Raw genomic sequence first — 11,811 nt, 5'->3', positions numbered from 1 at the left:
CCCCCCCCCCCCCCCCCCCCCCCCCCCCCCCCCCCCCCCAAAGGATGTGCACATGCGCGTGCATGCCTCCCGAGGCCGAGAAACTGAACGACCTGTAGTCAGGCCGCCTGCATTAAAAGGAAAGACAGAAGAGAGCCAGGCCCGGGGTGAGAAGAGCAAACGGCAAAACTTAATGACTTTAATATGAAAGAATTTGCCACTAATTAAGCACAAACACTCCACTAATGCAGGGAACACATGTTGTGGATTTCACTTAAGCAGGAACCAAATGAGGTGCAAACCTTCCGAAATGATAGCGGTTTACCAGCCGGAGGAAGACGCTGCCTGACCTCGTTTCTGCTCTCAGAAACACACGCCCTGGTCTCCGCAGCCTCCCCGCCTCCCTACCCAAGGCTTCCAGCCACACTTCCACTGTCTGCGTCTCTCCTGATCTGTCCTCTGAGAACGTGCCATTCTGTAACCCATGTTCTGACAGCACGGGGCAGTCAGCTCCGAGGCTCCCCGCGGCCTCCAGTCCTCTCCACCTGTCTTCCCCAAACACACACCTCACACTCCTCCTCCTACAGAGCTGACGGCAGGCTCTCCACACCGGAAGGCCTGCACCCCTGCTCTGATCCACCTCTGGGCCCTCTGTCCCAGGACGCAGGATACTTCCCCTCCAGAGAGCCCCCCCCCCCCCCCACCCTCCAGCCCTGGCTGGCGTGGGGCTGCCCCGCACATCCCTCACTCACACCAGCACCCCTGCCCGAGCTCCATGCTCTCTCCTCTGGGACAGTCCTTTTGCCCCGTAGGGAACATTTGGCACCTTCTAGAGACACTTTTGGTTGTCACAATGGAGGATGGGTAGGCAGAGGCCGGCGGTGGCACCAAACACCCTTAGCCCACAGGTCAGCCCTGCAACAGAGAATCATCAGGCCCCAAACGTCAACAGTGCGGAGGTCGAGGACCTCTGCTCGGGGGCAGTGGCCTCGCCATAGCAAGGACTTGCGCAAGATCTCGCGGCGGTTAGCAGAACCAGAATGGAAGCCAGTCTACCTGATTTCTGGGCAGCTTCTTCCCCTGAGACTGTAATAACAATAACATGGCCCTTTATGCAGCATGACTACCTGCCGAGCGCCGCACTGAGAGCGTGTATGAATTATCTCACTTAATCGTCACATCAACCCTAGGCAACGGCACTGTTAATCGTTCCCACTTCTTGCAGGGCTGGGCACTGGGGTGGTCAGACAGGTCCCTCCTGGCAAGAGGCACATCTAGAGATTTCCACTTCCAAACAGGTGGTGAACATCGGCACAGAACCCGCAGGACTGAGACAATGCATATGTTGATACGGAGATTTTAAGAGGTTCTTCTGGGGAGGCCCAGGGAATTCTCCCTCTGTTTTCAGGCAGCCCCCAGCCTCTCCCACCCCCACACTAGCCTTCTGAAGAGGCTGCTGCCTACGCTCCCCAAAATATGGCATTAAAGACGCACCCTTGCTGAGGGGAGCCCTGGCTGCCGTGGGCGTCTGTTGTGAGACGTGTCGTCTGCGCAGGTGGGGTGGACGAGGTTGGCGTGGGCTGCGGAGATGGGACCTGTGGAAACCCCAGACTTAGAGCCAGGCCTTCGAGGCCTCAAAAGGCCAGGCCAGGAGAAACCCAGGCCGTGTGTTGGGAAGGGAATGGCACTGGGGGGGGGGGGGCGCGGCGGGGGGCGGGTGGTGTAGGCCTCGCAGGGCGAAGACCTTGGGAGCAGGGCCTCCGGCTGCAGCTTGCTTGGGTGAGAAGAATATTTTTCACCTCTGGTCTAGAGTGAGGAAGGAAGTGGGGCTGGGTGCTAGGAAGTGGGACAGAGGAGAGAGGGAAGGAACCAAGAAGTGACAACTGGGAAGCCAGCAGAGGATGCGATGCCGTGGGGAGGCAAGAGGTTGGGCAGACCTCTACCTTTTGGGGTGCAGCTTCCCGGCTCCAGTCAGGGAGAAGATTCCGGCCCTGACCTGCTGGCCCTCGGTGCAGACGGGAGGCCTCACCTCCCAGCTCTTTCCTCCTGCCCTACCTGCCGAGCCTGGTCTGGAGCCCCATCTGGCTTGCAGCCTTCACCAGCTGCTCGGGGCCCCCTTACCCTATTGTATGCCAGGCACTGGCTGAAGCCCCGGCCTTTGCCCTCAGCAGGGGAGATGCTGTGATGGATGTGTGCGCAGGTACGGGGCCCTCGGGCTGCTGGACTACCTCACTCGGGGACAGGGGGTGTGCCCCAGGAAGCCACCTCCTCAAAATCAAGGCTCAGCTCATTGAGTACGGATGACGAGGACTGAGGCAGGGAAATGGGGTATGTGCTTTCAGCAGAGGGAGTAACAGGGCAGGGAATGGATGGTATTGTTCCATATGGCAGGAGAGAGAGGCTGCAGGCTCTGATGCCCAAGATGAGGTCCAGAGCCCAAAAGGGCTTTGGACTTGATCCCGGGGGCGGCAGGAAACCATGGAAGGATTTTAAACAGAAAAGGATTCTGGACTTAGAAAGTGGCCAGCGGGTCACCTGGGTGGCTCAGTTGGTTAAGCATCCAGCTCTTTCTGGGTTTCTGCTCAGGTCATGATCTCACGGTTTGTGGCTTCAAGCCCCGCATCGGGCTCCGTGCTGGCAACACAGAGCCCGCTCGGGATTCTCTCTCTCTCTCTCTCTCTCTCTCTGCCCCTCCCCTGCCCAAGCTGTCTCTCACAGAAATAAATAAAAACATTAAAATTAAAAAAGTGGCCAATGGGTTAGGGGAAGGCCTGGAGGCAGTTACGTAGGCTTGGTGTCATGCTGCAGTGGCCGGGTAAGCCTGCACCGGGGCAGGTCTTGGGAAGAAGGAGGGGACAAGGCAGGAGGAGCGAGGTGGTGGGTGCTAAGGGGCAAAGGGAAGGGCCTGGGATTTGCGTAGCTGGGCTGCAGTCGTGGCCCAGGAGTGTTGAGAAAATAAGGAAGTGAGACTCTGCTGGAGGTGGGGGGCAGGGAAGGGGCTGCGCTGGCGGGAGGGGGCTCAGGGGGAGTCTGGATTGGGGCCAGTGGGGATGGAGAACAAAGATGAATTCCCGCTGTGCTTGCGTGGACGCGGGAGAACCCTGTACGTGTAGCCTGGGTTTGCCTGGCATCCCGGTCGATCTGGGAGGCCTTCCCGGAGGAGCTGGGCAGTTTACAGAGGTGGAGCAGCCACTTGGTAGAAACAGTCCAGAGTCTGGTCCAGGGAAGGTGCAGAGGTAGGGCAGAGAGAGGGCCAGACAGGTTATGTCCAAAGTGTAGTCTTCCGGGGTCATGGGGTGCCAACACTCTCATTTTAAAGAAAGGGACACTGAGGCCAGGGAGGGGAACTGGCCTACCTACCTAAGGCCATCTAGAAAACCGTAACCAACTAGTGGGGACCAGAGACTTCTCTCCTGGTCTCCGGTATGTACCCTTCCTCCCCACCGCCTGGCCAGAGGGAGTGTGACAGGTAAAGGGGGAATGGTACAGAGGGGACCAAAAGGTGGAACCAGAAGGCTAGAGATGGAGAGGGGCAGAGCCGAGAGGTGCTGCTCAGGACTGGCCTTGCCCTGGGCCTTGGGGAGGGGGTAGCCAATGTGAAACCGGCCTGTCGGAGAGATCCAGATGTCCCTGGCCACTTGCTCCTCGGTGGGAAAAGATTCATCCCTGTCCCCCAACCTGTCCTGCTAGGTTTCAGAGAGACGGGACTTGCCAGAGCAGCCCCAAGCGCCGTCACCACAACCCCGGGGCTTCCCGGCTTTCATGCTGCTGGGGATTGGGCTGGCCCAGCCCGTCTGGAAGATCCTGGGCTCCTTCTCCTGCTTTTCCCAGGCTGCCGCGCCCCCTCCTCTCCCACGCACTGCACTCACCCGCCCAAGGCTCCGGCGCCAGCCCCACAGCCCATCATTAACCAGCTCTGTGTCAGGGAGTCGGGGGTTAGGGTGAGGGGGGGCATCAGCCAAGAAGAAGAAAACATCGGCAATTTCTGTGACCCCAAATGAAGGGGCGGAGGCGCCTGGGTTTGGACAGTAGCAATTAGCCCTGACTGTGGGATCATGGGATGTTATCACCTCTGCTGGCAAGGTGGATGCAGCGGGGACTCAAGGCCCCAGGACACCTGGAGCCATCCCAGCAGGCATTGCTCCCAGAGAGGGTCCCCCAGGGCCCACACCCACCAGGCAGAGCGCCTGCGTGCAGGAGGCAGGGGCACTGAGCCCCAGCGAGGGATGGCTAGGGGTGTGGGGACAAGGACCGGGTCAGTTGATGCTTCTGTGCCCTCTGACCTGGGGACACCCTGGACCCCGTCCCGGGCATGGCGGGGGAGTCCGAGGGTAGAGATGCAGCGTGGGCCCTAGGGGGCTCCTGAATAATGAAGAGACATAGATACGGGACAGGACAAGTTCAGAGGACCTCAGTGAGAAGCCTGCTCGTGTGGGTCCTTGGGGGCAGAGCGATTGGGTCTGGGCAACACTGACTGGCCGAACCTTGCCCAGAGGAGGGGGCCCCAGAAAGGGGATTCCCTCCTGGTCACACCATCTCCTTGCCAGCCTCTCCCCCGGGTGGATCAGCCTTGGCATCCGAAAGTGAGGAGCTGGCCAGCCTGGGAGTTGACATTTGGGGAAGTAGCTGCACTGGGAGGAGGGGCCCTGTAGCCTTCAGGTCCCTGTGCTGACTCAGCAGGGTTTCGGCTGGAGGCCCTCCCCTCCCCCCCTCCCCCATAGGTGAGTCATCCCCACTTACCACTTAGCTGGTTTCTGACCGGATGGTCCTCTTCCTTTCTGCCAGTTCTGGGGTGGTGGGAGGGAGGGGGATCCCTGGGAAGCTCTAGAGATGGACCCCAAAGGATTCTGGTCTCAGAGAGGCCCCCGGTGAGGTCCCCAGCGCTCCCCCCCCCAGGGTGTCCCCAGTTGCCTCCAGGCCAGGTCTGCCACTGCTGACCGCCCAACTGAGGGCACCCCGGCGGGGATGGGGGACACAAAAAGAGGTGGTCTGTGCCAGAAATCCCAGAACCCCTCCCCCTTTGCCTGTGTCCTTCCCCCCCCCCCCCCCCCGCCACTTTCACCCACATGGGCCCAGTCCCAGCCTGCCTGGCCAGGGCGAGAAGGGTCTGAAGTTTCAAAGGGCGGGAAGAGAAACTGCTTGAGGTGGGTACGGGGAGCAGAGTGCCCCCCCCATTCTGGGCCACACCCCGCTGCGTGGGAACCCATGGCCCCAGCCTCAGATTAGCTCCATGGCGGGCAGGGCAGGCGGGCAGGGCCCTGGGGAGCAGGTTTGTCGGCCACAACTGAGGAGCCTTTGTGTTTTGTTGCTGAGCTCGGGCTTTTGCACGTCTGTGACGTCTCGGGGGGCCGGCCCGACGCCTGCCTTGTTGGCTCAGCACTTCTGGGCAGCCACGAAGGCAGCCCGAACCGCCCAACCGGAGCTCCAATGGGGAAACTGAGGCACTGGCACACAGGCCCCAGGGGCCTGAGTCCCAGACCGTGGAGCCCGTAGGGTGGTCAGGGAGAATACAGGCAGTGCTTGAGGTCAAAAAGAAAAACATTCCTTGATATCCCTAGGATGCAAGGACCTCTCTACTGAGGGCAGAGGTTCCCATGGATCTCTCTACCTTTCACTCCCCACCTCTCTGGCTCCTCCCTCCTCTGTACATAGCCTCCTGGAGGTGCCCCCACCTGGCTTCCACTTTGCTTTACCCCTGGCCCCCAACCAAGCCCAGTGCAGGGCAGCCTGCGGGCACTGTGGCCACGATAATGTAACTGGTATTCCTGCCACTTATCAAAAGGAGCAAGAGAGGCTCTGAGCTTTATTCCAGGAGGGTCACTGCCCAGAGGGAGGGAGGCCCTGGGGGGTTAGGTTGAGAACGTGAGTCCCTTATAAAAAGGCAGGGTGGGAAGCGCACTGGGTTGGATTTGCCCTTCCATGTCGCCAAGCAAGTGACCCAGCCCCTCGTGGACTCTGAACTCCTCCTTTGTAAAACCATGGATCACGTGTTCCACTGAGGCCCAGTATGGTACCATTTTAGTGGTCCTGGTTTCCACATCTGGGACAGCCCCTGCCTCTCATGTAAGAGGGGGCCTGTGAGGAAGGAGAGACGATGCCTTGCGTGGACCACCCTAACTGCCCGAGGAACCACAGAAAGTTAGCAGGGTAGTCTCCAGGCCCTAGACCCTGCCAGGGAGCCGCGATGTGGCCAACAAAACTCGAGGTCTCGCCAGTGCCTTCCCTCTCACACAGGGAGTCGCGATCTGTTGGGAGCCGGGGGACACACAATAAGAAACACGCTAGACGTGCACGCCAGGAAACAGAAAATAAAGGGATACAGACGATGACGAAGGTGGTGGTGAGGATGATAATGATGATGATGATGGCAGCCAGCACTTACTGACCGTCTCGTTCTGTGCTAAGTGCCGCTCTCTAGCTTCCCGTGTGGTCATTTGATCCTTAGGACCACTGCATGGGATAGGTGGTGTTGTAATCCCCGTTTCACAGACGAGAAATCTCAGTGCAAACTGAGGCACAGAGCGGTTGAGTCATTGGCCCAACGTTTCTCGGCTCGTAAGTGACAGAGGGAGTCTGCAAAGCCACAAAGCTGGCTCTTCGCAAGCCCATGCATACTGGGGCGGGGGGGGGGGGGCGGGGGGCGCCCCCGGGCAGGGGGGAGGAGCTCGGGCAGCGAGCTCAACTTCCAGGTCATCTGGGCCCTAGGGGTTGGGACCTTGGACCCAACTTGGACCAGCCTGCCCTCCTGCTTTTGCCCCTTGGCCCCGGGCCTTCCAGACGAGGCCTATGGTTCTACCTCTTCCTGCACAGAGGAGGGGCCTCCTCCTGGGTTCCTGCCCTGATCCAGCCCTTTCTCTGCCTTTTCAGTGGGGATCCCCACTCTCCCATTCATTGCCGCACCCAGACCCTGGAGGTCTGCCCCCTTTCTCTGAAAGTTTCCCAACCTGACCAGTCTAAAGAATGAGGGACATTCTCCCCAACCCTGTACCCTCGGTCCAAGACTGGCAGCCCCGGGGAACCTGGGTGGCTCAGCCGGTTGAGCGTCCGACTCTTGATTTCGGCTCAGGTCATGATCTGCCGGTTTGTGAGTTCGAGCCCCTAGTTAGACTCTGAGCTGACAGCGTGGAGATCCTCTCTCTCCCTCTCTGTCTGTCCCTCCCCCATTCGTGCTTGTGCTTACACACGCGTAAGCACTCTCTCTCTCTCTCTTTCTCTCTCATTAAAAAAAAAAAAAAAAAAAAAGAAAAAAACGGGAAGCCCCAAGCCAGAAGCAAGAGCTCTGGGTCCCTTAGCCCGGAGTGGGGTGGAGGGCTAAGGGAGGGTCTTCAGACCTTGCCGGTGGCCCCAGCGCCTCCCACTTCCTCTGGGGTCAGGGAGTGGCCCCAAACCCTATGCTCCAAAAGCTCCCTCTTGCCCACTAGGCTGTGGATGGAGAGGTGAACACCAGAATAAGTCTGCCTGCACCTTAGAGGTCCTCTCCCACTCTGGCCTGCCCACTCTTCACTAGCGCAAAAGGGGCAAGGGCCAGGAGAACCCACTTTGTGCGCAGTGGGTGGACACCCCAGGCACTCTCCTTACTGCTCCCTGTGGGGTTGCTTCTGGGAGAGCCACACTGGAGAGGAGAGAGGGGCCTTAACCCCAAAACAGACATTAGGGTGGGGAAGGCCTCCTTGGCCTGGTGAGGCACCGATGCATGAGACGGGGCCGCTAGGGTGCCCGAGCCCCTGGCAGCGGCCGCCCCGCCCCCACGCCCAGGCCACTATCAGCGATCTTCACTCCTGGCATTCACAGCTCTGAAGGGTGAGGTCACTGCTGAAGATGCAGCAAATGAATGGCAGTGTGTGTGCCGGCCGCTGAAGCCTGCCTGTCCCCACACCTGCGGGGAGCGGGGGGTGGGGAGGCGGAGGGGGTCGCCGCGGCAGGCTTGGTGGGCTATGTCCGGCTATAGGCTCCCCCATGCCCTGGCACCAATCCCAAGATGGTTCCTGGTGCCCACACGCCAACCCCCCCCCCCACCACACACACACACACACACACACACACACACACACACACACACAAAACCTATGGCCCAAGCCCTCCCAACTGGCTTTTCCTGTTTCTGGCTTTGTGTGGTGAAAGTTCCCCAATTATACCCACATTATCTCAGCTGCTGGGCAACCTCCAGCAGGTTGGTGAGTGGAGGCGGGGGGGGGGAGCACCCACCCCCCCACTTATCCTCCTGGGAGGGCCTGGGGCTTAGCCGCTTGCCAGCTGGCCAGTCAGCAGGAGCACTGGGCTGTCTGGCCCGCTGACCTCACCATGGGACTCTATCTGGGGTGGGGCCTCAGCAAGGCTGGGCTGCGGTTCAGGGGATCAGACTCAGGCCCAGAAGGGACCACTAAGACTGGGGAGTCCAGCCCGCTCTCTTATAGAGGAGGAAGATAGGGTTCGGGAGGGGGAAGTGACCGGCCAAGGTCTCAGCTCAAAATAGGGCTGAGCAGAACCCAACCCTCCTGCCTCCCTGGTGGGTGCTTCCTCCTGTACTCCCACCAGCCCACGGTGCTCTCTGCCCAAGGACATGTCAGAACCCCACACACCGGCCAGGGGGACAACTGGAGGGGTAGGGGTGGGGGCACTCCCAGGTGGGCCTTGAAGGGCTGCATGGATGTGAATAGGCATAAAGAAGGAGGGAGCACTGGGGAAGTTTTCAGGGCATGACAAGGGGCCAAAGATCTATTTATTCAGCAGATTGTTGAGTATCTGCTGTATGGTACACACAGGACTCCGCAGTGACCCTGGGGACACAGCCTGTGCCCTCCTTAGGGGAGGGATGGGGGGGGGGACAGCCTTCACGTATCATGGGCTTCCAAGCCCTCAGAGGAGTGTGCCCTGCTTTTGTGCCTCCACCATGCAGAGGCAAAGGTGAGCCCCGAATTTCCACTCCCCTGGGGAGCCACTGAGGCCATCCCCCTGCCTCTAGGTCAGTGCAGGACCTGGCATTGATATTATCGATGGTGCTCAATAAACTGAGTAAAGTAAGGATACGACAATATGAAGGGTACAGATGCGTGGCCAATAACAGAGCTCAAGAAAGAGCCTGGGCCAGAGAGACCCGCTGGAGGGTCTCTGCCCTGCGTTCAGGGTCAGGGAAAAGCTCAAACAAGCCATTCTAGTGAAACAAAGCAATCAGTAAGGAGCCTGGGGGGAATTTATTCATTCATCCAACGCCACTGATCACTCCCTCCTTCTTGCAAATCTCTATTCCCATGGGTTCCGTTGCAGTCTGCCTGGCCAGAGCTATCTACTGAGTACCTACTGTGTGCCAGATGCTGGGCTGGGCACTGGGGCTGGGGCGACTGGGAAAGACACAGACCCTGTGCTGGCGGAGAAGTCACAGGCGTGAACAACCACATCCGGAGGCAGAAAAGATCTGTGATAGAAGTGGCTGGACTCACACGTGCAGGGAAGATCTGGGAAGCTTCCCAAAGGAGGTGGCCTGAGTGGGAGATCCATAGGGGAAGGAGGGGGAAGAGCCTTCTAGGGCTTTCTAGGGAACTGCACGAGCAAGAGTCTAGGAGTGATAGGAGGAGGGAGAGAGAGAGGAAGGGAACATGGAAACATGGCATGTTCTGAGGAGCGGCCCGGGCCCCGTGAGAGGGACGGAGCCAGCGCACCCCAGGGCACGGGCACTCCGCCTTGAGGGAGAAGACCATGGCGGGGAGCACAATGGTGGCCACCGTGAGCCCGCATGGTCAGCGCCTCCTGCCTCCTGACACTTTCTCGTTAGTCTCATTTGGTTCTCCCAGCAGCCCCGTGAGGTAGAGGACTGGATTCTATGCCCCATTTTCCAGAAGGGAACTGAGGCCCAGGAAGGTGAGGCAGTTGATGGCTCCTAGGGGAAGCAGTGCATTCGACTCCCGCCCCTTATTAAAAATAAGGGTGCAGGTATATATTTACTGCCCAATGGAGCACTATGGGTAATGCACCGCTAGACGAAAAGGCAGCTATGGAACAATACGTACAGTATCATTCTGATTTCGTCTTAAAAAAAAGATGGTTATGCAGAGAAACCTGGAGATCGAGAAATTAATATAGCGAGAAAAAAATAAAAGAAGGGATTTCCTACAAGACGATCAGTGATCCTTCTGAGTGGTGGGGATCACGGTCTTTTTCAGCATCCTCCAGAGTGCTTTAGTAACAAGCAATTATTTATTCCTATGATCAGAATCAAGAGTAACAAGAGGTAGAAAGAAAAGAGCAGCGCACAGGGAGTCGGGGGCGGGGGGTGCGGGCGGCTGTGCCTGTCACTGACCAGTCCCGCCGGCTCCTTTGACCAGGCGCCCACGCCCAGGTGGTCCAGGTGAACGACTCCATGTACGGTTTCATCGGCACGGACGTGGTCCTGCACTGCAGCTTCGCCAACCCGCTGCCCGGCGTGAAGATCACCCAGGTCACGTGGCAGAAGGCCACCAACGGCTCCAAGCAGAATGTGGCCATCTACAACCCCGCCATGGGCGTCTCCGTGCTGGCTCCCTACCGTGAGCGCGTAGAATTCCTGCGGCCCTCTTTCACCGACGGCACCATCCGCCTCTCCCGCCTTGAGCTGGAGGACGAGGGCGTCTACATCTGCGAGTTCGCCACCTTCCCTGCCGGCAATCGAGAGAGCCAGCTCAACCTCACTGTAATGGGTAAGCTGGCCTCACCCCCCCCCTCCCTGCTCGTGCAGAGGCCCGTGGCCTGGGGCTTGGCCACCCTCATCGTGTGCCTCGGTGGCCCCAGACAGTCTCCTTGGTTGGCATGCTCCCAAAGCTTCCGGTCCCTTCCGGCCAGGCTGTTCCACAGCTCACTCGGGATTGGGTGCAAGGCCTTAGCTGTGCACAGAGCTGAGGGTCACGATTCGGGTTGGAAGCCCCACCACAGGGTACTCTGTGGGTGACCGGGAAGCAGGCAGAAGCTTCCGACACCACGGTAAGGAAAAGGGCCACGTGAGCCGCCAGCCTTGAGCACGCCAAGACTCCAGGAAAGCCTCCGCTTGACCAAAGGGGGTGCCAGGTAGGGCAGGAAGGACACAGGTTAGACATGAAGCAGTCCCCATGAGAAGGGCTGGGAGGGGCTTTGGGCACAGCTCAGAGGCAGGGATGGCCAGGGTGACCTCCTGGGCCAGCACACTTTGGATGAAGCCGTAGCGCTAGCCCCACGGCTCCCTCTGCTTCCCCGCAGCCAAACCCACCAACTGGGTAGAGGGCACCCAGACGGTGCTTCGAGCCAAGAAGGGGCAGGATGACAAGGTCCTGGTGGCCACCTGTACCTCGGCCAACGGGAAGCCTCCCAGCGTGGTGTCCTGGGAAACGCGCCTGAAGGGCGAGGCGGAGTACCAAGAGATCCGGAACCCCAACGGCACGGTGACCGTCATTAGCCGCTACCGCCTGGTGCCCAGCCGGGAAGCCCACCAGCAGACCCTGGCCTGCATCGTCAACTACCACATGGACCGCTTCCGGGAAAGCCTCACCCTCAACGTGCAGTGTGAGCAGGGCGCGGCGCAGGCGGGTTTCGGGGTGGGGGGTGCTGCTGTCCCCTCCTACCGCCCCACTCTTGCCAGCCCTGCCTCCTCCTTTTCTCCCATCTCTCTTCCTTTGCTTCCTTTGCCCCCTTTCTGCTCCTGCCCGCCCCCCAGCCGGCCCCACCCTTTCTCTTGAGAGGGGTGCGTTGTCCTCCCCCCTCTCTTTTCCCCATGTCCTTCCCGTGCCCATCTGTCCTCCTCCTTCCTCCATTCCCTTGCTGCTTCTGCTCCGAGGGTCCTCCCCCCTCCCTCCCCGTCTTCCAGCTCTTTCCATGTCACTGCCCCTTCCA

At 59.7% G+C, this 11,811-nt stretch overlaps 1 protein-coding gene and 2 long non-coding RNA genes across 6 annotated transcripts in view; 2 read left to right on the top strand and 1 right to left on the bottom strand.

The window, feature by feature from the left end:
* The window catches only part of LOC121035524 (uncharacterized), a 3,019-nt gene extending 1,520 nt beyond the window's left edge, over positions 1-1,499 (top strand). Inside the window, exon 2 of the long non-coding RNA XR_005792930.1 lies at positions 1,278-1,499. This is a non-coding gene — a long non-coding RNA (uncharacterized LOC121035524). The remainder of the gene's footprint in view (positions 1-1,277) is intronic.
* LOC121035523 (uncharacterized) overlaps positions 1-5,023 on the bottom strand; it is a 25,755-nt gene extending 20,732 nt beyond the window's left edge. The window contains exon 1 of the long non-coding RNA XR_005792929.1: positions 4,720-5,023. This is a non-coding gene — a long non-coding RNA (uncharacterized LOC121035523). The remainder of the gene's footprint in view (positions 1-4,719) is intronic.
* Positions 1-11,811, top strand: part of NECTIN1 (nectin cell adhesion molecule 1) — a 93,886-nt gene that overhangs the window by 35,709 nt on the left and 46,366 nt on the right. For all 4 annotated transcript variants that reach the window (XM_040483319.1, XM_040483317.1, XM_040483320.1 and 1 more), the window contains exons 2-3: positions 10,299-10,649; positions 11,182-11,484. In XM_040483319.1, the coding sequence (XP_040339253.1) occupies positions 10,299-10,649; positions 11,182-11,484 (654 nt within the window). The remainder of the gene's footprint in view (positions 1-10,298; positions 10,650-11,181; positions 11,485-11,811) is intronic.

The sequence above is a fragment of the Herpailurus yagouaroundi genome, unplaced genomic scaffold (assembly GCF_014898765.1).
Source record: "Herpailurus yagouaroundi ecotype Mexico unplaced genomic scaffold, PumYag 161, whole genome shotgun sequence".
Classification (NCBI taxonomy): domain Eukaryota; kingdom Metazoa; phylum Chordata; class Mammalia; order Carnivora; family Felidae; genus Herpailurus; species Herpailurus yagouaroundi.
This window is presented reverse-complemented; position numbering and strand designations above follow the sequence as displayed.